This window comes from Haemorhous mexicanus, chromosome 32 (genome assembly GCF_027477595.1).
Source record: "Haemorhous mexicanus isolate bHaeMex1 chromosome 32, bHaeMex1.pri, whole genome shotgun sequence".
Lineage (NCBI taxonomy): Eukaryota > Metazoa > Chordata > Aves > Passeriformes > Fringillidae > Haemorhous > Haemorhous mexicanus.
In genome coordinates, this window is record NC_082372.1 from 2,286,667 (window position 1) to 2,309,317 (window position 22,651).

Here is a 22,651-nt window from a genome sequence, read left to right on the forward strand (position 1 = left end):
TTAACCATTGTGCCTCTGGCCATGCCAAGCACCCAGTGCTGTTACTGATTTGTCTCTAATTATCCCTTACTAAACGTTTAAAAATTCTAAAGAGTGAGGCTCCTCTCTCAGAAAACCCCAGTTGCTCACACCTTGTTGTTCTCCCAAGCCAGGATCTGTCAATCCTAAATTTTATCTGTGTGGAAGAGAAGGAGGCTGTGAAGAGAAGGAAGATGCACTGTGTGGAGGCCCAGGGGCTTAACTCTCACTTATCTGCTTCCTTGCTGCACCTGTTGTTGTGCACGTGCGCAATGTGTTATGCAGATTGGTTTACCAAAGGGTGTTTTCTTAATTGGCCATTATCTTAATTGGTGATGGTGTTTGGATTGGTTGACCAATTGGATCTGTCTGTATTGGACTGTCTGTGAGGGGGTGAGTTTATTAATTAGTACAGAACAATACAGTATGGTAGGATAAGGTGATTGATCAGCCTCCTGCAGTCATGGAGTCAGTGCTAATCATTTCCATGACAGCCCTCGGCCCCCATCACTCAGAGCCTGAGCTGCTTGAGGTTTGTTCTGCTGGCAGCTGGGGACTGATGGTTTTTCTTTTAGCACTGGACAGTCCTTGTTCCAGTGCCCCCATTTCTTACAGGATGCACTCTGCTCCTTCTCCGCAGGGGAAGCTTTCTTGGGTGACTTTTCCTGAGTTCCCTTCTTGCTGGGTTGGGATGAACTCTTTCCCTTGGGCCCCTGTCTCAAAACACCTTCCAGGCACCCTCCAGCAGTTGATCCATGTCTTCAACTCCCTTTATCTGTTCTTCTTTTATCATTTGAAGCCTGACCCACACAAAACAAAACCAGATGTGCTTTACCCTCAGCTGATTCAGGATCTACATCAGTATATTTGATGGCAGTTTCTCTTCACCTGTTTAAAAAATCAGTGGCTGATTCATCATCATTTTGCCTCACTTGGTGAAGCTCTGACCCATTTCCAGCTTTAGAGATCCCATGTTTTAACCCCCATTCCACGAGGCTTTGATATCAGTTTAATTTTGCCATCTGCTCGGGTGTATTTCCATCCCACCCCGGGTTTCCAAGGGGAAATCTCTCAGTGACAGCGCCGTGAAGCAGCTCCCTGGCTGTGCTCCCCTCATGGAACATTGGGATGGATTTATTGACCACTCGTCCCTCAGTGGGCTCAAGGGATGTGACTGACACAGAGTTCAGATCAGACCAGTCTGATGTATATAGAGAATAATTATTTATTTATTTATTTATTTATTTAAATATTTATTTATAGGCTGTATGGTGCACACATGAACTGATAGATTATATTGCACCAACCAGCAGCTACAAGGAATCACTGATAATAGCAGTATCAAATACCATATCAAATTTCTGGTGATCAATAGCAATGTGTAAAAGGCAATACAAAAGTGCACAAACCAATGCAGAATTGCAGAAGCAATTTATAAAATTGCAATTTATGACTCGGCTCTGCTGCAGGCACAGTGGAAAGCTGGAAGCTGCTGAGGGGACTCATTCACCCCTGTCCCCTGTCCCTGAGTGTCCCTGAGTGTCCCCAGTGACGTCTCCCCAGGAATTCCCATCAGGATTTGGGACAGTATCAATGAGAAATCCCAGAAAATTCCCCAAATTTGTCTCAAATACTGCACGGGGAGGGCACAGGTGACAGCAGCAATGCCCCTGAGGATGTCACTACTGTGATGATGTCATGGCAGTGACATCACCATCCCTGCAGCAGCTTCGGGATGTCCTCGATGGCTTTTTGGCACTTAGTCACCACAGGGGCACTGGAGCTGTTGGAATCACAATTGAAGATGTTGTTGATGTCATCAAGTGCCCCTAGCAGGTGATCCTTGGCCAGGCAGGTGTTGGCCACCCAGAGCCGCTCAGCCACGGCCACCTTGGCTGGCAAGGCCTCGGGGACATCAGGGGACTCCTCCTCTGTCCCCTCCATGGTGTCTACGATGTCCCTGAGCAGGCACTGCAGCTCTCGGGGGAAGGCGGTGGCTTTGTCACACGTGGCCACCAAGTGCTCCAGCAGCCCCAGGGCGGCCTCCACCTCCTGTCCCCTCGTGGTGGCCATCAATGCCTGGCTCTTGGCCACCACAGCCCCTCCCATGGCCATGGTGGCCGCCAGCATCTCGTTGGTGGCTGCCACCATCTGGGCCTCAAACGAAGCCACTGCCGACACCCCTCCTCCCTGTCAAGGGCCAGTGGCAGCTCCTGTTCCATGGCCACCATGTTTTCCGGAGCTGTCCCCAAGCAGGCGGCCGTATCCTGCCAGTCCCTGGCCTTGGCGGTGGCTGCAACAGCGGCCTCAGCAGTGGCCACCTCCCTGCAGGTGTCACGGAGCTCGGTGGCCTCTCTGGCCAGCCGGTCCCAGCTGTTCACGAGCCTGGCCACCGACTCCTGCCAGGCGCTGGTCACAGCTCTCACATCGGCCCAGGTGGTCCCAGGTGTTGCTCTGAGGGTGGCCAGGGCCCGGCCCAGGGAGGGGACACCACGGTGGCCCAAGGAGGTGACACTGCCGTGGTTCACAGTCCTATGGGAGACTCACCCGGAGCCTCCTATGAGGAGGCTCCGGGTGAGTCTCCTCATGTCCTCATGCAGGGAGTTTGGAGACATGTGCAGGCACTTGGCCTGGTGTGGCCTGGTCGTGGTGGCCACCAGCTTGCCCAGGGTGGCCACCATGGCCACCATCACCTCCAGCTGTGGAGGGGACAGGGGAGATGTCAGGGACCTGGTGGCACTTGCGACCTCCGAGGGTCCCCCTTGTCCCCACCCTGGAGGGCTCTGCTGTCCCCTCTGTCCCTTTGCAACCCCCTGTCTGCTCCTACCACCCCCGTGCCCCTGTGCCACCTCTCGTGTCCCATCTGTGGGGACATGGGGACACCACACACGTGGCACCAGGGACACGGCACTACCACCAGCCCAGTGGCTCCAGTTCTGTCCCTGGCAGGTGGCACTTGAGGGGCTCTTAGTGACACAAGGAGCTGCTGGCACTCGAAGAGCTGGTGGCACTTAGGGAGCTTTTGGTGACACGAGTTGCTGGTGACACTTGAGGAACTGGTGGTGCTTGAGGAGCTCTTGGTGGCACTCGAGAAGCTGGTAGCACTCACGTGTCCACAAGTCTCTCCAATGACATCACTGCCCCGATGATGTCACAGTGGTGACATCACTGTCCCAGCAGCAGCCTTGGGATGTCCTCAATGGCTCTTTGGCACCGCTCGGCCACCGCACGGCTGCTGGGGCCACCAGGGCCACCATGGTCACCACAGGGACTCAAGAGGAGGTCGTGGATGTCTCCAAGTGCGCCCAAGAGGTGATCCTTGGCCAGGCGGGTGCTGGCGCCCCACAGCCGCTCAAACTCGGCCACTTTGGCCACCAAGGTCTGCAGGACTTCAGGGGACACCTCATTTATCCCCTTCAGGATGGCCTCGATGTCCTTGAGCTGGCACTCCATGTTCCAGTTGAACAAGGCGGCTCTGTCACACGTGGCCACCAAGCGCTGCAGCGGCCCCAGGGCCATCACTGCCCAATGTCCTCTCTTGGTGGCCACCATAGCCTCTGCCATGGCCTCATTGGTGGCTGACACCACCTGGGCATCGTGCGTGGCCATTTCCCAGGCCACCTCTTCCTTGTCCAGGGCCACCATAGGCTGCTGGTCCGTGACCATCTTCCTGTGGTTGTCACGGAGCTCGGTGGCCTCCCTGGCCAGCCAGTCCCAGCTGTCCACGAGCCTGGCCACCAACTCCCACCAGGCACTGGCTGCAGCTCTCACACTGGCACAGGCACAGGTGGTCCCAGGGGTGACCTTGAGTGCGGACAGGGCCTGGCCCAGGGAGGAGACACCACCGTGGCCCAGGAAGGTGACACTGCCGTGGTCCAGGATCGCATGAAGGCTCCGGCTGAATCTCCTCATGTCCTCTTGCAGGGAGTCTGGGGACTTGCGCAGGCACTTGGCTCTGTGTGGCCCAGTCACGGTAGCCACCACCTCTCCCAGGGTGGCCACCACGGCCACAAGTGCCTGCAGCTGTGGAGGGGACATACCGGGAGGAGACAGGGGAGGTGTCAGGGACCCGGTGGCACTTACAGCGTCCTGCAGTGGCCCCATGCCCCCCAGGGGTCCCCTGTGTCCTCTCTGTCCCTTTGTCAGCCTCTTGTCCTGCTGCCACCCCGTGTCAGCCCCCATGCCCCCTCCAGCATCCCCCCATCTCCCTCTCTGCCCCATAGCACCTCTTGGAGCTCCTTGGTCACTGGGGACACCTTGTGGACACCTTGGGGACGCTCCTGGGGTCGAAGAAGCCTTGTGATGTCCTCGGTGGCTCTTTGGCACCGCTCAGCCACAACACAGGTACTGGGGCCAGTGCGATGACCAAAGAAATAGAACTTGATGATGTATTCAACTGTCCCCACCAGGTGATTCTTAACCACACGGATGTTGGCCTCCCACAGAAGCTTGGCAAGGGCCACCTTGGCCACCAAGGCCTCGGGGACATTGGGGGACGCCTCATTTGTCCCCTCCAGGGGGAACTCGATGTTCCCGAGCAGGCGCTGCAGCTCCCGAGGGAAGGTGGTGGCTTCGTCACACGTGGCCACCAAGCGCTCCAGCAGCCCCAGGGCCACCTCCATCCTCTGTCTCACCATGGTGGCCCTTCTTGCCTCGCTGGCAGCCTTCATGGCCTCTTCCCTCACCTGGGCTTCACGCCTGGCCACCACCTTGGCCCCCTCCTCCCTGCCCAGGGCCTGACTCAGCTCCAGAATGTCTTCCTGAGCGGTCCAATAACGGGCAGCCTTGTCCTGCAGCTCCCTCTCCCAGGCGGTGAAGGCGGCCACCCTGTAGGCTGCCTCATTGACCGCCCTCTTGCAGGCATTGCGGAGCTTGGTGGCCTTCCTGGCCAGCCGGGCCCAGCTGTTCACAAGCACAGACCCTGACCTGTGCCACTTGCTGGCTGCCATTGTCACATGGTCCCATGTAGTCCCTGGGGTGCTCTTGCAGGCGGCCAGGGGCTGGCTCAGGGAGGTGGGAGGGTCATCATCATCGGAAGTGAGAGGATCATCATCACCAGAGGTGAGAGGGTCATCATCAACGGAGGTGACATTTTGGCGCCTCCAGGTGTCATCAATGCGGTGCAGGGTGGCCTGGAGCTCCTGGGTGAAGCAAATCAGGTCCCAGCACAGGCACTCCGGGGATTTGGGCAGCATCTCCTCGTCCCGCCAAGGCAGGGTGGCCAGCAGCTCACCCACGATGGCCACCACAGTGACCTGTGGCCTCAGCAGGGACGGGGTCAGCTGGGGAGGGAACAGGGGAGGTGTCAGGGACCTGGTGGCACTTACAGGCTCCTTGGGTGGCCCCATGCACCCGAGGGTTCCCCTTTGTCCCCTCCATCCCTTTGTCAGCCTCTTGTTCCCTCTGCCACCCCCTGCCCCTCCCCTCGTAGCCCCTCCCACTCCCTGCCCCTCTGCTGTCCCCTCTGCCACCGCCCACCAAACTCTAAGCCCCTGCCACCACCTGCCAACCCGCTGTGTTCCCTCATCCCCCCCTGCCTCCTCTGCCCTAGTGTCCCCTCTGTCCCCCTCCTCCCCCCCTGCTTCACTCCGCATTGCACCTCTTGGGGCTCCATGCTCACTGGGGACACCTTGGGGACACTCTGGGGATGCTCCAGGGGTTGAAGGAGCCTTGGGATGTCCTCGATGGCTCTTTGGCACCGCTCGTCCACCTCACGGGCACTGAGGCTGGCAGAATCACCAGTGAACAAGAAATCAATGATGTCATCAAGTGTCCCCACCAGGTGATCCTTGATCAGGCGAGCATTGGCCTCCCACAGCCGCTCAGCCATGGCCACCTTGGCCACCAAGGCCTCGGGGACATTGGGGGATGCCTCATTTATCTCTTTCAGGGTGGCCTCAATGTCCCCAACCCTGAGCTGCAGCTCCCAGGGGAACGTGGTGGCTTCGTCACACGCGGCCACCAAGTGCTCCAGCAGCCCCAGGGCCACCTCCAGCCGCTGTCTCACCATGGTGGCCATTGTTGCCTCGCTGGCAGCCACCATGGCATCTGTCCTCACCTGGTCTTCATGCCTGGCCAGCACCTCGGCCCCCTCCTCCCCGCCCAGGGCCTGACCCAGCTCCACCATGTTTTCTTGAGCTGTCCCATCACGGGCAGCCTCGTCCTGCAGGTCCCTTCCCTGGGCAGTGAAGGCGGTCACCCTGTAGGCCGCCTCATTGACCACCTTCCTGCAGGTGTTGCGGAGCTTGGTGGCCTTCCTGGCCAGCTCGGCCCACCTGTCCACAAGCACAGCTACCAACTGCTGCCACTTCCTGGCCACCATTGTCACACGCATCCGGGTGGTCCATGGGGTGCTCTTGCAGGCAGCCAGGCCCTGGCTCAGGGAGGTGACAGGATCATCATCATCGGAGATGACATTTTGCCACCAGGTGTCATCAAAGCAGTACTGGGTGGTCTGGAACTCCTTGGTGAAGTCCACCAGGTCCCAGTACAGCCATCTTGGGGCCATAAGTAACAGTATCATCTCGTCCCGACTAGGCAGGGTGGCCAGCAGCTCGCCCAGGATGGCCACCACGGTGACCTGTGGCTGCAGCAGGGCCAGGGACAGCTGGGGAGGGAACAGGGGAGGTGTCAGGGACCTGGTGGCACTTACGGCCTCCTGCGGTGGCCCCCTTCCCGAGGGGTCCCCTTTGTCCCCTCTTTCCCTTTGTCAACCTCTTGTTCCCTCTGCCACCCCCTGCCCCTCCTCACATAGCCCCGCCTGCCCTCTGCCTCTCTGCTGTCCCTTCTGCCACCCTCTGCCACCCCTTGTGTCCCCATCCCCCCGGGTCCCTCCATCCCCAACTGCCCCCTACCCACCATGTCCCCTTCCCTGTCACCTCCCCCCTTCCTGCCACTCCCTCCTGTCCCCTTTGCAACCCCTTGTCCCCTCCCATCACTCTGTGTCCCCTCCATCCTTCACTGCCCCCTCACCCCCCGTTCCCCCTCTTCCTGCCATGTGTCCCCTCTGTCCCCCACATCACACCTTTTGGAGTTCCATGCTCACTGGGGACACCTTGGGGACACTCTGGGGACGCTCTGGGGGTCGAAGGAGCCTTGGGATGTCCTCGATGGCTCTTTGGCACCGCTCAGCCACCCTGTGGCAATGGGGGTTGTTGGGAACACAGCCGAAGTAGCAGTCGATGATGTCTTGAAGCATCCCCACCAGGTGATCCTTGGCCAGGCGGGCGTTGGCCTCCCACAGCCGCTCGGCCTCGGCCACCTTGGCCACCAAGTCCTCAGGGACATTGGGGGATGCCTCATTTGTCCCCTCCAGGGCGGCCCCAATGTCCCCAATCCTGAGCTGCAGCTCCCAGGGGAGCGCAGTGGCTTCGGCACACGCGGCCACCAAGCGCTCCAGCAGCCCCAGGGCCGTCTCCACCTGCTGTCTCACCATGGTGGCCCTGGTTGCCCGGCTGGCAGCCTCCCTGGCATCTCTCCTCACCTGTGCCTCATGCTCTGTGTCCATCACAGCCCACTCAATCCAGTCCATGGCCAGACCCAGCTCCATCATGATTTCCTGATCTATCCAAGAACGGGCAGCCTCGTCCTGCAGCTCCCTGGCCCGGGTGGTGGCGGTGACCGCCTCAGTGGCTGCCTCAGTGACCACCTCCCTGCAGGTGTTGCGGAGCTCGGTGGCTGCCCTGGCCAGCTTGGCCCAGCTTTTCACGAGCTCAGACACTGACCCCTGCCACTTGCTGGCCACCATTGTCATGTGGTTCCGGGGGGTCCATGGGGCACTCTTGTAGGTGGCCAGGGCCTGGCTCAGGGAGGTGACAGGGTCATCATCATCAGAGCTGACATTGCGGTGCCACCAGGGGTCATCAGTGCAGTCCCGGGTGTCCCAGAGGGCCCTGGTGAATTCCTCCAGGTCCCAGTACAGACGCAATGTGGACACGGGCAGCATCTCCTCGTCCCGCCTGGGCAGGGCGGCCAGCAGCTCGCCCAGGGTGGCCACCACGGTGACCTGTGGCTGCTGCAGGGTTGGGGACAGCTGGGGAGGGGACAGGGGAGGTGTCAGGGACCTCGGAGCACTTGTGGCCTCCTGAGGTGGCCCCCTGCCCCTGAGGGGTCCCCCTTGTTCCCTCCATGTGTCAGCCTCATGTTTCTTCTGCCACCCCCTGCACCTCCCCCCGCAGCCCCTCCCACCTCCTGCCTCTCTGCTGTCCCTCTGCCACCACACCCATAGCCCCTGCCACCCCCCGCTGTCTCCTCTGCCATCCCTCACCAGCTCCCATGTCTCCTCCCACTGTGTCCCCCCATCAGCCGTTGCCCCCTCGCCTCCTTTCCCCTCCACCCTTCTGTCACCTCCCCCCTTCCTGCCATTCCATCCTGTCCCCTTTGTGACCCCTTGTGCCCTCCCACCAGCCCCCGTGTCCTCCCCATCCCCCATTGCCCCCTGGCCCCAGTGTCCCCTCTGTCTCCCTCTCTCCCCCTCTCCCCCCCATCGCACCTCTTGGAGCTCCATACTCACTGGGGACACCTTGGGGACACCTTGGGGATGCTTCAGGGGTCGAAGGAGCCTTGGGATGTCCTCGATGGCTCTTTGGCACCGCTCGGCCACTCCACTGGGGCTGTCAGGACCACTATTGATATACAGTTGATGATGTCGTCAAGTGTCCCCACCAGGTGATCCTTGGCCAGGTGGGCATTGGCCTCCCACAGCCGCTCAGCCACAGCCACCTTGGCCACCAAGGCCTCGGGGACATTGGGGGATGCCTCATTTGCCCCCTCCAGGGCAGCCTCGATGTCCCCAACCCTGCGCTGCAGCTCCCGAGGGAACGCGGCAGCTTCGTCACACGCGGCCACCAAGCGCTCCAGCAGCCCCAGGGCCTCCTCCACCCACTGTCTCACTGTGCTGGCCCTTCTTGCCTCGCTGGTAGCCACCCTGGCATCTCTCCTCACCTGGGCTTCACGCCCGGCTACCACCTCAGCCCCCTCCTCCCCGCCCAGGGCCTGACCCAGCTGTACCATGTTTTCCTGAGCTGCCCCATCATGGGCAGCCTCGGCCTGCGCTCCCTGGCCCGGGCAGTGGCCACTCTGTAGCCTGACTTAGAGGCCACCTCCCTGCAGGCATTGTGGAGCTTGGTGGCTGTCACGGTCTGAGCCTGGCGAAATGCCAGTGCTTCCATGAGAAAACCTCTTTTCCTGGTATCTGCTGTGAGATGTGATCAGAGACAGAGAAGAGCAGGCTCTAACTTATGATTGAAAGGAAAAAAACTTTATTAACATAAAACTACAGGGAAAAAACACACAGAACACGGGATGAAAACCTTCCAAATTTCCTCCTCCTCCCCCCACCAAATTTCTTAATTCCGTTGCCACCCTTTGGATAATCAATTCTCAGTTCTTTGAGAAGAGAGGAGTCCCTCTTGCACTACAGACTTCACCCAGGAAACAGTCGAAACTTCTCGTGTCTCTGTGTCACGTGTGGCACCGCCCGGAGAACATTTTGCCATCGTGACCTCTTCCTTCCATGTCCAGTGCTCTCACCACTGCACATGGACCAGAGCTGCTTCTAGGGTTTTTCCCTTTAAGGATGCTTTGTCCAGTTCCAAAAAAGAGCACAGTCCCTCTCCTTTTGGGACACCTGTCCCCCCCATGTTTCACCCCCTGGGGCTGAGGGGTCTCTCGAACAGAGATCATCTTCCTCTTCTTCTTCTTCGAAGACGGAGGGCACCACCACCACCACCACCCTCCTCACCCGTCGTCTCTGTTCACACACTTTCACATCACTGCACTTTCTTGGCTCTGAGCCATTGCCTCCCCCTAGGATGCAGTCTCTGTGTCACAGGAACTCAAGGGTTCTGTCCATAGCTATCCAAGAAAAGTCCAGCCAAAAGCCACTCCATCATCTCCTCCCACCTAGGATTCTTCTCAACTTCTCTCAATCTCACCAACTCCAGGAGGAATCAGCATTTGCAAGGTTTCCATCTTCCCAAGAAGGGTTAAAAGTCCCAGGCTCTGCTGGTTTGGTTCATGAACTCCCACAGCTGGCTGCCCTGCTGGGCACCCCCCCTTCTCCTTCACTCCAGCCGCGCTATCACAGGCACAGGCTGCTCTCTCTCTCTCCCTCCGGGGGGGAATGGGGGATGGCTGCCCGAAGCCCTCGCAGTGCAATGCTCCTCCACCCTTGGGCCCAGGCCTGGCCTACCTCCCTCCGGCCGCATGGCTCCCCTCCCCCCTGCCCAGCTAGGAGCTGGACAGGGGAGAGGTCTCCTTTGGTCCAGGGCCGGAACTCAAAAGGAACTTCCAGTGGGAGTTCACAGCTTTTAACCCCTGTGTTCTCAGAGGCGTATCCATGCCCTCAATGGACAAACCAGGTGCCAATATTAAAATCTGGACACCGATTGGCGTGACCACACCATCCCAAAAAAACCATTTCCTCTCAAACCACGACATGGAGTGAAGGTTTTGTTTTGGCCTCTTATCAGCCACTCGGCGGGACATCCAGATTGCACCAGTGCATGTTGCTGCTTTTTGGTTCTTGCCCCTGCTTTTTTGCTTCTGCTTCGCTTCTGCTTTGCTTGCTCTTGCTTCCCCCCCCCGTCCCTTCATTAGTTAATTTAGCTAAACAGTCCAAACTCCTTTCTGGACTGTTCCCCCCACCCCGTTGGACCTGCTGACTGCTCCCGACTGGGATTTGGAGCACGGAGAGAGAGTTTGCACCTTGTGACTGCAGCAGCTGCCTCAGCACCGGAGGGACTGATAACAGAGCAAACCCCCAGGAGAGACTTTCTGAATTTGTCATCTTTGTCAGAGCAGTGGAAGAGTGGTGTCACCCGGTTTTGTTCATTGTGTGTGCTGGGGGGTGCTGTGCCTGTTAAATAAACAGGTTCTTTCCACCTCTCTCCGAGGAATTCTTCCCAAACCGGTTGGGGGGAGGGGCTGTGTGGGTTTGTTTTATGGAGAAGCCCTTTTTGGGGATTCTCTCCCAAATGTGCCCTAAACCAGGACACCTTTCCCTATTATTGTTGATTTTAGCTTCCACTCTCCTTCCCTGCTTTTGGGTACTACCATACTTTTTCTTGATGTAATCCATTTTAAAATGTCTAGGGGACCTAAATTGATACCATCCCATGGCCAAATTTCACTTAAGTGTGTCCCCCCACACACCCAACAATCAGTCAGATTAAATTCTTTCATAATCTTTTCCACCATATTGATAAAAAGATTCTTTTCATATATTTGTCCCTCTCTATCCGTTTGCCTTTTCACTGGCAAGGAGAAAGAAGTTGCACTTCTTTCTCTTTGAATGTATCCTCTAAGTTGGTTTCACTTTCTTGTTCAAAACTTACCCATCTTTCTTTCACAGGGCACTCTCATGACATCTCCTAGCTGGGGTTTGCAATAGTTTTAGCCAGCTGTGAAAAATGCATATTTTATGATTGGCTTTTTGCAAATATTAAAATGAATATTATGTGTTATGTTAGGAAGTTATGCAGTATTAATTTTCTTCAGTAGTGTGTTAAATATAGTTCTAGGTTAAAACATAATGTTAAAATAGAAACTATGTGTGTGGGTTTTTTTTTTAAAGAAAGGAATGAGGTATTTCCACCGAGATAGCAGCCACAGGACACCTAAATCTTTCAGAGACAGAGAATTTATTGCTCCATTATCAGAAGAAACAATCTTCTTCCTGTCTTGCTCCACTCTGAAGATGCCATCGGGATTCAGAGGAAGCAGCTGACACTGACCAGACAGAATCCTGTGTTTGAATGGAATTTATGCATCATGTATGAAATCTATGAATATGCAACAGGCTTTTGTTTTTTGCAAGTAATCCTCTGTTAACGTGTGTCCTTTTTTTGGCTTATTTTGCCCAGAAAGAGGTCCCTGGACCTTACATAACTCTTTGTTCTTATTGTCTTGTATTGTCCTAAAACCTAATTGTCAAAGTATTTATTGCTCTAAATATATTACTATTTTTATAACCATTTTATGATTATTAAACTTTTAAATTTTTAAAAACAAGTGATTGGCATTCTTTACACCACCCAATATATTTTATTATCCTCTTTACAGGCTGTTAGCTGGGAGTGATGGATACATTTGGGATTCATGTTTGTGTATACTCTGATTAATGCACTTACTGTATCTCCTCTATCCAAGGGACAGTAACACTTCTCACAAGCGTTTCCTCCACTTCCTTTGCAGTCAGTGAGTAGCAGCACTGCTACCAGTGGCAGTCTGGTACGCACTGGCCTCCTCACCTCTGATCCACAGGGGTTTTCTCGGTGCCCTGAGAGTTTTTCCCAGAAGGAGTTCCCGATCCAGTCTTGCCTCCCACCTCTGGTTTTCCCTTCTTCTGGAGCCATTCTGCCATGACCCTCATGGTACCGACTGCCTTCCCTCAATTTGGTCCCAATTTGGGGTACAAGGAGAGCGCTCTATGGAACAGTACTGGAAACTGAGATGTTACTTTGACTGTCAACTCTGAGCTGAACAAAACTTGAACTTTATAACTATAACTGATAAAAACGCGAGCAGGCTCCCAGTACCAAAGTGATTTCAGCATTTATTACAAGAAAAAGAAAGGCCCAAAGCAAGGGGGCCCGCGGGCCGAGCAGGAGCGTTCCCGTCGAGGATGCTGCAGCGCCGGCGCTGGGGCTGCCTCAGCAGCGATGGCCCCGATGTCCCAGGTGGAGCGGCACAGATTCAGTGGGTCAGAAGCCCCTTTCTATCCTGTTTTTGTCCCTTTGGATTGGTTTCTTTTTGGATCCTTCATTTGCATGAAGGTTTAAGGTGCTTGATTGGCCCATGGCAGTTCTGTCCAGGCTGGCTGGTTTCCCTTGGGGGTGGTGCCCTTTACTGAGGTGTGTTGGGGTACGTTGGGTATGGTATTTCTTATAACTACCCTTTTAACCCCTTTTACAATATAATAACCAAATGAACAGTACATGCTTAATGGTCTATCAACTATTTACAACAATTTCCAACCTTTGTTTAACAGTGTGCTCTGGGAATCCTGAACTTCATGTGCCAGAGGAATCTTTAACTTTGTGTGCCCCGGGACTCCTGAATTTCGTGTCTCCCGAGAATCCTGACTTTCGTGTGCCCCCAGAATCCTGAATTTCATGTGCTCTGAGATTCTTGAATTCCGTGTGCCCTAGTATCCTGAACCTCGTGTGCCCCAGGAATCCTGAACTTCATGTTCCCTGGGAATCCTGAACTTCACCTGTCCCTGCCTTTCTCAGACACCGGCTGCCACTGTCCTGTCCTCACTGTTTTCTTCATTACTGCTCTGCATTTTCTCCACACCATAGCCACCCCCTGCTGCCTTGCCTGCACGTCCCCACAGTTCCACCTCCCTCAAAACTCCTGATACATCTCAAACTTCTGATACATCTCAGTGTCCTGGGTTGCCAAGCACATTGTGTTCTATTTGCCATCTGCATGGCAGTTGTCTTCTGATAATTGGGCAGTTTTCCTTATCTCTTCCCCCACCACTCCTCCCTCCAGAGACATCTGCTGATAACAGGCCATTGAATGTCACTGCATGGCTGATAACAACTATGGCATCCCATTGGGAGATGCTCTTCCCAGAGGGAGGAGCCAAGCATTCCTACCCGGATATAATCTGGAGATTCTGGAACAGCAGCACGGCTTCTCCACTGGATTCCCAGAGGAACAGCAGCTGCCTCTTCCCCTGGATCTTCAGAGGAAGAACACACCCTTTTACAGGATCCCTGCTCCAGCAGAACCACCCCTGACACTCCAGGAGGGCTACAGCCACAATTCCAACTGGACTGCTGCCAACACCCTGACCCACAGGGTGTCACGTTGTGTTCTGACTCAGGCAGTGTGGGTTTAGTTTACTGCATTGTTTATTTTATTTTCTTCCCTAATAAAGATCTGTTATCCCTGCTCCCATATCTTTGCCTGAGAGCCCCACATTCAAAAATCATAGCACAGGGAGGGGATTTACATTTTCCATTTCAGGGGAGGCTCCTGCCTTCCTTAGCAGACTCCTGTCTGTTCAAACCAAGACAGATTTTGGCACCAATATGCAGCTTGAGGGCATTGAGAGAAAAAGGAATAACAGTTCTTGAGTAATCTAATTTTTGTGTGCTGCTATTGAAACCTCGTTAGGTGTCACCATGTGGTCCAGCTTACCCTGCTTTGGGTGGCACATGGCCCTGGCTACACTTCTCCCATTTGCAGGCCCTTATCTCAACATGGGTCCTGTAACCAAGGCTACTGTGGCTGTTATCCAGTTTGCTTTACAGGTTAATAAGGTGAGCAATTAACGGATTTTTAACTTCCTCTGGAAAGCAGGCACATGGATTCAGAGCTACCACACCCTAACTGTACGGTTTTGGGGTCACTTTAATAATGGCACCCACTGTGAGGAAATGACACCGGGAGAAATTTTCTCTCAACCCTTCACCCAGCTCTTTGGGTCTGCCCCACCAGTTTTCGAAGGGTTCAGATCCACTCTAAATGCTAATGATATCAGACAGTGGCTGGTGTTGCTGATAGGCCTGTTAACCCTTTTTATTTAGCATTCAGTGATAAGGGAAGGCTGACTTGGATAACCACCCTGACACCTGTGGTAATCACATATCCTCTGAACAGAGAGAGACACAGCTCTGCCAGGATTTTCCTGGGAAGCTGTGAGGAGCTGTGGCAAACTTAGAGAAAAGAATTCAAACAATTATTCTCTCTCTTTCTGCAACCATTGTTTATAGATAGGGTTCTCCAGAGTGTGCTATTCATAGTTCACCAAGAGTGTGAGAGGTTTTCACTTTGAGACCAATCAGATCTCACCTTAGCGAGTCACACTATACAAGACCCGCTGCTTTCATTAAATGCTTTTTGCCTCCTGATCCACCTGAGGACCGGAGTCTTTCATTCCATCCCTGACTCAACAGCGTCATCCGGTGACCGCCGACGTGTGCTGCAGCCTAGGCTGGAGGCACAGGATCTGCTGGACCCCGACCTTTGGTGCAGCCGAGGCTGAAGAAACAGGACCTTAAGGGATCCGGCCGAGTTCACAGCTGAGACTGAACATGGGCGTGGTCTGGTGACCCCTCATGGAATCGCAGGACAGCCGGGACACGTCCCGAGATGAGCGACCCAGCGACCCTCTGCGATCGGACACCGTTTGCCCTCTTGAGTGAGGTAACTCTGCCTTTGCCCCGTGTCTTCCTGAGGAGACTGGTCCTGTTCAGACCACAGGGTTGGGGGCAAACGACAGACCAAACAAACCTCCCCCGGGAGGCTGAGAACTGAGCAGGGGATGGCTTTTCCCGACACAGCAGACTGTCTCTTGAAGTGGACGCCTGCTGAGGGATGGGTTTTCCTTAAAAATGGGGAACCAACCTTCCAGAGATGAACAACTTGTTCTGGCCATGCGGAGGAATGTCATACCTCCCATGGGAATTGCAGTCTCAGATGAAGTGCTCTGTGATCTGCTGGGCTGGGCCAGAGATCACGGGTTCCCAGTGGAGCTGGGCGCTGCACTGAGTCTGAGAACTTGGGAGGAATTGGGGGATTGCCTCTAGGATGAGGTTTGCAGAGGGGACGCAGTCGTGTCCGCACCGATCGTCACCTGGAGATGCATTTCTAAATTCCTTCGGTGCAAGGTCCCGGGGAGCAGAGCACTGACAAAGCCAACTTGTTTTTCACCTCTTGTCAAAAGTACATATTATATGGCTCTATGCAGATATTTACTATGTGTATTATGTATGATTAGTAGTGCTGTATTACCATTTTAATAGTATTGTAATTGTAGTTTTGCAGTTAAAATGTAACTTTTGTAGTTAAAATAGAAACTATGTGTGCGGGATATTTTTTAAAGAAAGGAATGAGGTACTCACACCAGATAGCAGCCACAGGACACCTACATCTTTCAGAGAAAAAGAATTTATTGCTCCATCATCAGAAGAAACCAACTTTTTCCTGCCTTGCTCAGCCATGAAGACGCCGTCAGGATTCAGAGGACGAAGTTGACACTGACCAGGCAGAATCCTTTGTTTGAATGGAATTCATGCATCATGTATGAGGTGTATGAATATGCCTATTGCTTTTAAGGATTAATCCTCTGTTAAGGTGTGTCCTTTTTTGGGCTTATTTTGCCCAGAGAGAGGTACCTGGACTTTTCATAACTCTTTGGTTTTATTGTCTTGTATTGTCCTAATCCAAATTGTTCAAATGTTTATTACTTTAATTATATTACTATTTTTATAACCATTTTATTACTATTAAACTTTTAAAATTCTGAAAATAAGTGATTGTGGTTTTTCACAGAAATTATGAGAGTATGATCAACGGCCCCATGCGGGCTCGTGTCTCTGCCATGGTCAAGGAACTCAAAGAGGAGATGGGGGAGAAGAGGGAGGAGGTGAGGAGGAACAGTTGCCATATCACCCGTGCGAGTCACAGGCCCCAAAGTCAGAGCCCAACGTCCCCCAGCTGGACAGAGAGGGTGCACCCCACGGGCTGACCTGTGTTTCTGTCTGTGTGACCATGGGGCAGACATGGGAAGGTGGGATGGGAAACCCACTTCTCTTGGGAGGGATGAAAGTTTGACAAGAAAGTCTCACAGGTGTGTGTGCTTGGCAGAGATATTTTTGGATGCAGACTCTGAAGAAGGAATAGAGATGGAAGCAAGTTTTGATGTAGAAGAAAAGAATTGCTGAGCCAGTCGTACTGGATAACCAAGGAGGCAAAGGGTGTATTAGTTAGAAGGGGTTTTATGGCTTAGAGCAAAGGATAAACCCACCCCAAACAAGAAGATGTTTTTACCAAGCAGAAAGAGAGCACAGGAAAACAAGTCAGCAAATGTGGCAAGTAGAAAAAAGGTCTCAGAATTTTCCACTGCAAGAAAACTGAAAAACACCTTCTAGCTTAAACTGTAATGTACTGACTTTTAGTGATTGGAGAACAGCAACATGAATATGGTAATTACAGTAGTTATGATAGGCTGTGGTATCCCGTGGTTTTCCTGGGCCTCTTACGAGTCCAATCCGGCTAGCTTAAGACTCTAGCCCACACGGACCCGCACAGACGAAGGTAAAAGACGAGAGGCGCTCTTCTCCACGTGGGTGCAAGTATCTTGTTTATTGGCTTGGTGCAAGACACAGGTGATGGGGTCACCCAGGTAGAAAAGAGGGCGTGGACCTCTCACACAGGAGGTTTTATACCCTAGGGGATGGGGGCGGGGGAGAGGGGACCGGAGCCAATGGGATGCCATTGGGGAGGGGCGAATTACCTATGGGACAGACCATGTGTATAACGGGGGGGGTGTGAGGGGGAGACCATGTAATGAGGGAGGGGGAAAACCCATCTACTTGACCCAACATGCTCAGTAGAAATTGCCCATCACCAGTGCAACAACAACAACTAAATAAACTATTCAGTGAAATACAACAATAGGCTATAGGTAAAAGTTAAGGTATAGATTGTTTCTGCTGTATTAAGATGGTGAGCAAAGAAAAGTATAAAATGCATTGTACCCAAAATTAAAGGATCTCCAGGCCTGCCTGCAGCTGGAGCTGACAGCTGTAGGCACAGGCTCTGTTGCCCACGACCCTGGCCTGCTGTAACCTCATGGATATAATAAATTGCAATTTAAAGAGCCACCTGGACTCCCACATCCCTCATTCAGGCTCTAACTCTCACCCAAGTGGCAAATTACATGTTCTCTATTATCCATCTCACACTCTTGTAGGCTCCACTCTATCTTGAAGTCATTCTTGGAGCTTTCTCCATGGGTGAGGGTCAAAGGCAGGTCTCCTCTGGGGGTCAGGGCCCCTCAGAGCAGGCTGAGAAATATTCCCTGTGCCCTGGGTTCCCACAGAGTTTCTGATAGACACTGGAGCAGCACATTTGGGGTTAAACACTGCAGAAGGGAAACTGAGTCACGATACTCTACATGTTGTTGGGGTGACCGAGGTGAGCGAAACACTGCCTTTCTTTACACCTTTAAAGTTTAAAATTTTTTAAATTTATTTTATGTATTAAATTTGATTATTATTTATTTTATTTATTTTACTTTTACTTTATTTATTTTATTTATTAAAATTTAAACTAAATTTTTCTTTCAACCTTTAAAATTTAAACTGGGGAAGCTCTGGGGAACTCATCAATTCCTCCATATGCCTGACTCCCCTAAACCATTGCTGGGGAGGGATTTGATAGAAAAATTGGAAGCAGAAATTACATTCAAAAAAGAGAAGGGTGTACGAGTTGTAATTCCTGAATCCAAATTTGTCCAAGTTGCTGCACTTTTTATACAGGAAAAATGTGGTGAAATCCCCACTGAGGCTGAAAATGCAGTCAATCAAATAGTGGGGGCCAGTGATATCCCCAGGGACTGAGCCTAAATCCCTTGGGATGGAGCCTAAATGCCCTGGAATGGAGCCTAAATCCCGTGGGATGGAGCCTAAATCCCCTGGGACTGAGCCTAAACCCCCTGGGATGGAGCCTAAATCCCCTGGGACTGAGCCTAAATCCCGTGGGATGGAGCCTAAACCCCCTAGGATGGAGCCTAAATCCCGTGGGATGGAGCCTAAATCCCCTGTGATGGAGCCTAAATCCCCTGGGACTGAGCCTAAACCCCCTGGGATGGAGCCTAAACCCCCTGGGATGGAGCCTAAATCCCGTGGGATGGAGCCTAAACCCCCTGGGATGGAGCCTAAATCCCCTGTGATGGAGCCTAAATCCTCTGGGACTGAGCGTAAATTCCCTGGGACGGAGCCTAAACCCCCTGGGATGAATCCTAAACCCCCTGGGTCGGAGCCTAAATGCGCTGGGATTAAGTTTATACCCCTGGGACGGAGCCGAGCGCCCCGGGACGGAGCCTAAATCCGCTGGGATAGAGTTTAAACCCCTGGGACGGAGCCGAGCGCCCCGGGACGGAGCCTAAATCCGCTGGGATAGAGTTTAAACCCCTGGGACGGAGCCGAGCCCCCCGGGACGGAGCCTAAATCCACTGGGATAGAGTTTAAACCCCTGGGACGGAGCCGAGCCCCCCGGGACGGAGCCTAGATCAGCTGGGATAGAGTTTAAACCCCTGGGATGGAGCCGAGCGCCCCGGGACGGAGCCTAAATCCGCTGGGATAGAGTTTACACCCCTGGGACGGAGCCGAGCCCCCCGGGACGGAGCCTAAATCCGCTGGGATAGAGTTTACACCCCTGGGACGGAGCCGAGCCCCCCGGGACGGAGCCTAGATCAGCTGGGATAGAGTTTACACCCCTGGGACGGAGCCGAGCCCCCCGGGACGGAGCCTAGATCCGCTGGGATAGAGTTTACACCCCTGGGACGGAGCCGAGCCCCCCGGGACGGAGCCTAGATCCGCTGGGATAGAGTTTACACCCCTGGGACGGAGCCGAGCCCCCCGGGACGGAGCCTAGATCCGCTGGGATAGAGTTTACACCCCTGGGACGGAGCCGAGCCCCCCGGGACGGAGCCTAAATCCGCTGGGATAGAGTTTACACCCCTGGGACGGAGCCGAGCCCCCCGGGACGGAGCCTAAATCCGCTGGGATAGAGTTTACACCCCTGGGACGGAGCCGAGCCCCCCGGGACGGAGCCTACAAAGCGCCCAAATCCCGGGGCTTCCCCTGGGCTGGGGCGGTCCAGGTGCGGGGAGGGGCGGTGACGTCACCTCGGCGGGCCACGCCCCTTTCCGGCCCTCGTCCCTCAGCGGCTCCGCCATTGCCGCGCGCGCCGCTACCGGGGCCGGTTCTGGGCCGGGACCGGCGCCTGTCCTGGGGCTCGTTCACTGCCGGAGCGTCCCCAAGGTGTCCCCAAGGTGTCCCCCGTGAGCATGGAGCATCAAGAGGTGCGACGGGGGGGGAGGGGGCACTGGGAGGGACAGAGGGGACACGGCGGGGGGGGGAGGGGATACGGGGGGGAGGGGGCGGTGAGGGATGGAGGGTACAGGGGGTGGCGGGAGGGGACAGGGGGTCGCAAAAGGGACAGGAGAGAGTGGAAGGAAGGGGGGCGGTGACAGAGGGGGTGGAAGGCGGAGTGGGGGATGGGGGGACACGGGGGGTGGCAGGGGCTACGAGTGTGGTGGCAGGGGGTGGCAAAAGAGACAACAGAGAGGGCGGGGGTGGCAGAGGGGACAGCAGAAGGGGCAGGGGGCGGGAGGGGCAACGAGGGGAGGGGCAGGGGGTGGCGGAGGGAACAAGGGAGGGACAGACGGACAGCAGAGCCCTCCAGGGAGGGGCACAGAGGGGACCCCGGGAGGGCACAGGGGCCACCGCAGGAGGCCACAAATGCCACCAGGTCCCTGACACCTCCCCTGTCCCCTTTCCAGGTGTCCCCTGCCCAGCTGCTGGAGGCTCTGGTGTCCGTGGTGGCCACCTTGGGTGAAGTGGCGGCCACCGTGACCGGGTCACACCAGGGCGTGCAGCAGTGCTTGTCTCCAGACTCCCTGCGCGCTGCCCTGAGGAGATTCACCCAGAGCCTCCGTGAGACCCTGGACCACGGCAGTGTCCCCTCCCTGGGCCAGGCCCTGGCCACCCTCAGGGCCACCTCTTGGATCAGCTGGGCCGATGTGAGAGCTGTGGCCAAGGCCTGGCAGAAGTTGGTGGCCGCGCTCAGGGACAGATGGGACCAGCTGGCCTTGGAGGCCGCCGAGCTCTGTGTTGCCTGCGCGGACGCGGCCCCTGCCCGGGCCAGGGACCTGTGGTACGAGACTGCCCGCCGGGGGACAGCCTGGCACAGACTGGCGGCCACCGCCCAGCGGCCAACGGTGGCCCTGGACTGGGAGGAGGTGGCCTGGGTGGGGGCCACATGCAATGTCCTGGAGGCAGCGGCCACCGACAAGGAGGAGGTGGCCACCAGTGAGGAGGAGGTGGCCACCAGTGAGGAGGAGGTGGCCACTAGTGAGGAGGAGGTGGCCACGAGCATGCAGGAGCTGGCCCCCAGTGAGGAGGAGGCAGCCATCAGTGAGGAGGAGCTGGCCCACAATGAGGAGGAGCTGGCCCCCAGTGAGGAGGAGGCAGCCACCAACAAGGCCATGGGAGAGGCCGTGGTGGCTGCCAGCCAGGCAAGGGCGGCCACCAGGAGGGGACATTGGGCAGAGGTGGCCCTGGGGCCACTAGAGCGCTTGGTGGACGTGTGTGACAGGGCCACCATGTTCATCAGGAACATGGATTACTGCCTCTGGGAGATCAGGATCATCCTGAACAGGACAAAGAAGGCATCCCCCAATGTCCCTGTGGCCTTGGTGGCCAAGGTGGCCGAGGCCGAGCAGCTGTGGGAGGCTGGCTCCCGCCTGGCCAAAGAGCGCCTGCTGGGGATATTTGAGCTCATTGACAACCTCCTCTTGAGTGCCTCTGGTGGCCCAGGTGGCCCCTGTAACCGCACAGTGGATGAGTGGTGCCAAGAAGCCATCAAGGACATCCCAAGGCTGCTGCAGGGACAGTGATGTCACCACTATGATGTCATTGGGGCAGTGATGTCACTGGAGAGACTTGTGGATACTCAGCTGCCACCAGCTCCTCGTGTCACCAAGAGCCCCTCAAGTGTCACCAGCGCGAGTGCCACGAGCTCCTCATGTCACCAAGAACCCCTCAAGTACCACCAGTTCCCCAAGTGCCACCAGCTCCTTGTGTCATCAAGAGCCCCTCGGGTGCCACCAGCTCCCCAAGTGCCACCAGCTCCTCGTGTCACCAAGAGCCCCTCGGGTGCCACCAGCTCCTGGTGTCACCAAGAGCCCCTCGGATGCCACCAGCTCCTGCTGTCACTGGGATCTTGTGCAGGAGAATCTGGGGGGGGTCCCTTGGGGCTCGGTCCTGTCCTCCTTCCCCATTATCAGCCAAGACCCCCCCGGGAGGCAGTGGTCAGAATTGAGATTTTTATAAAAGTTTGTTAAGGGATAAAATCCTGGTGCTAATTGCCAAAAGCTCCCCATTAATTAAACCACGTTCTTTATATTCTGTTACATCACAGAGGTTCATGCATATTCACGGAGGTTGATGCATATTCATAATATATTATTGATCTAAAAATATATATATATGAGTAATAAAATAGAAATATAGATTTTATAAAAATACTTTACATTAATATATTTTATACCAACAGAATTTATATTATATTCATATATATAATTATGTTGATTTACTATATTATTTTAAAATAATATTTTATATTAACATTTTATATATACATAAATATACATATATTTTTCTATATTCTATATAAATTATATTCAAACATTCCTGGAAGTTCAGATGTTCTTTTGTTTGGTTTTAACCCTTGACTTGCCTCCACGCCATCTTGTGCATTAAACCAATTTATTTTATTTCTCCTTGCGGTTCCATCGTGTCGTGTTTTCACTCTCTGGTGATGGGAAAAGAATTCATAAATTCTTCTTTTTTTCACTTTTTTGGCACTGAGATGGAACTGGTGGCACTGGGACACAACTGGAACACTGGGAGAGGATGGGGAACACTGGGATGGGACTGGGTTGGTGAGATTGGGCTGGAGGCACTGGGACAGGGATACTGGGACAGAACTGGAGACACTGGGACACAAATGGGAGCACTGGGATGGGATTGGGAACACTGAGATAGTGACAGTGGGATAGAACTGGGGACACTGGGACACAAATGGGAATACTGGGATGGGGACA

General features: G+C 54.6%; 2 protein-coding genes and 1 long non-coding RNA gene across 6 annotated transcripts; 2 read left to right on the forward strand and 1 right to left on the reverse strand.

Annotated features, from left to right (window-relative positions):
• Window positions 1-1,437: 1,437 nt before the first annotated feature.
• LOC132340507 (uncharacterized) lies at window positions 1,438-8,642 on the reverse strand. Of its 2 annotated transcripts, XM_059871543.1 has the most exons (6): window positions 8,531-8,642; window positions 7,743-8,050; window positions 7,043-7,670; window positions 5,618-6,625; window positions 4,245-5,300; window positions 1,438-4,041 (listed from the first exon to the last, which is right to left on the reverse strand). In XM_059871543.1, exons 2-6 carry the CDS (start codon window positions 7,961-7,963, stop codon window positions 3,184-3,186), a joined length of 3,771 nt encoding a protein of 1,256 aa, XP_059727526.1. In that variant the 5' UTR covers window positions 7,964-8,050; window positions 8,531-8,642; the 3' UTR covers window positions 1,438-3,183. The 2 variants fall into 2 exon arrangements, with proteins under 2 accessions (XP_059727526.1, XP_059727525.1); XM_059871542.1 differs by having other exon boundaries at window positions 7,043-8,050.
• Window positions 8,643-9,153: 511 nt separating this feature from the next.
• On the forward strand, window positions 9,154-16,288 carry LOC132340627 (uncharacterized). Of its 2 annotated transcripts, none has more exons than XR_009489939.1 (2): window positions 9,154-12,872; window positions 13,010-16,288. It is a non-coding gene; the product is annotated as an uncharacterized LOC132340627 (long non-coding RNA). The 2 variants fall into 2 exon arrangements; XR_009489938.1 differs by having other exon boundaries at window positions 9,154-12,721.
• Window positions 16,289-19,689: 3,401 nt separating this feature from the next.
• Window positions 19,690-22,327, forward strand: LOC132340560 (uncharacterized). 2 transcript variants are annotated; one of them, XM_059871631.1, is made up of 3 exons: window positions 19,692-19,846; window positions 20,327-20,887; window positions 20,993-22,327. In XM_059871631.1, the coding sequence occupies exons 1-3, from the start codon at window positions 19,832-19,834 to the stop codon at window positions 21,440-21,442; spliced, it is 1,026 nt and encodes a 341-aa protein (XP_059727614.1). In that variant the 5' UTR covers window positions 19,692-19,831; the 3' UTR covers window positions 21,443-22,327. The 2 variants fall into 2 exon arrangements, with proteins under 2 accessions (XP_059727615.1, XP_059727614.1); XM_059871632.1 differs by having other exon boundaries at window positions 19,690-19,846; window positions 20,327-22,327.
• The last annotated feature ends 324 nt before the right edge of the window (window positions 22,328-22,651 follow it).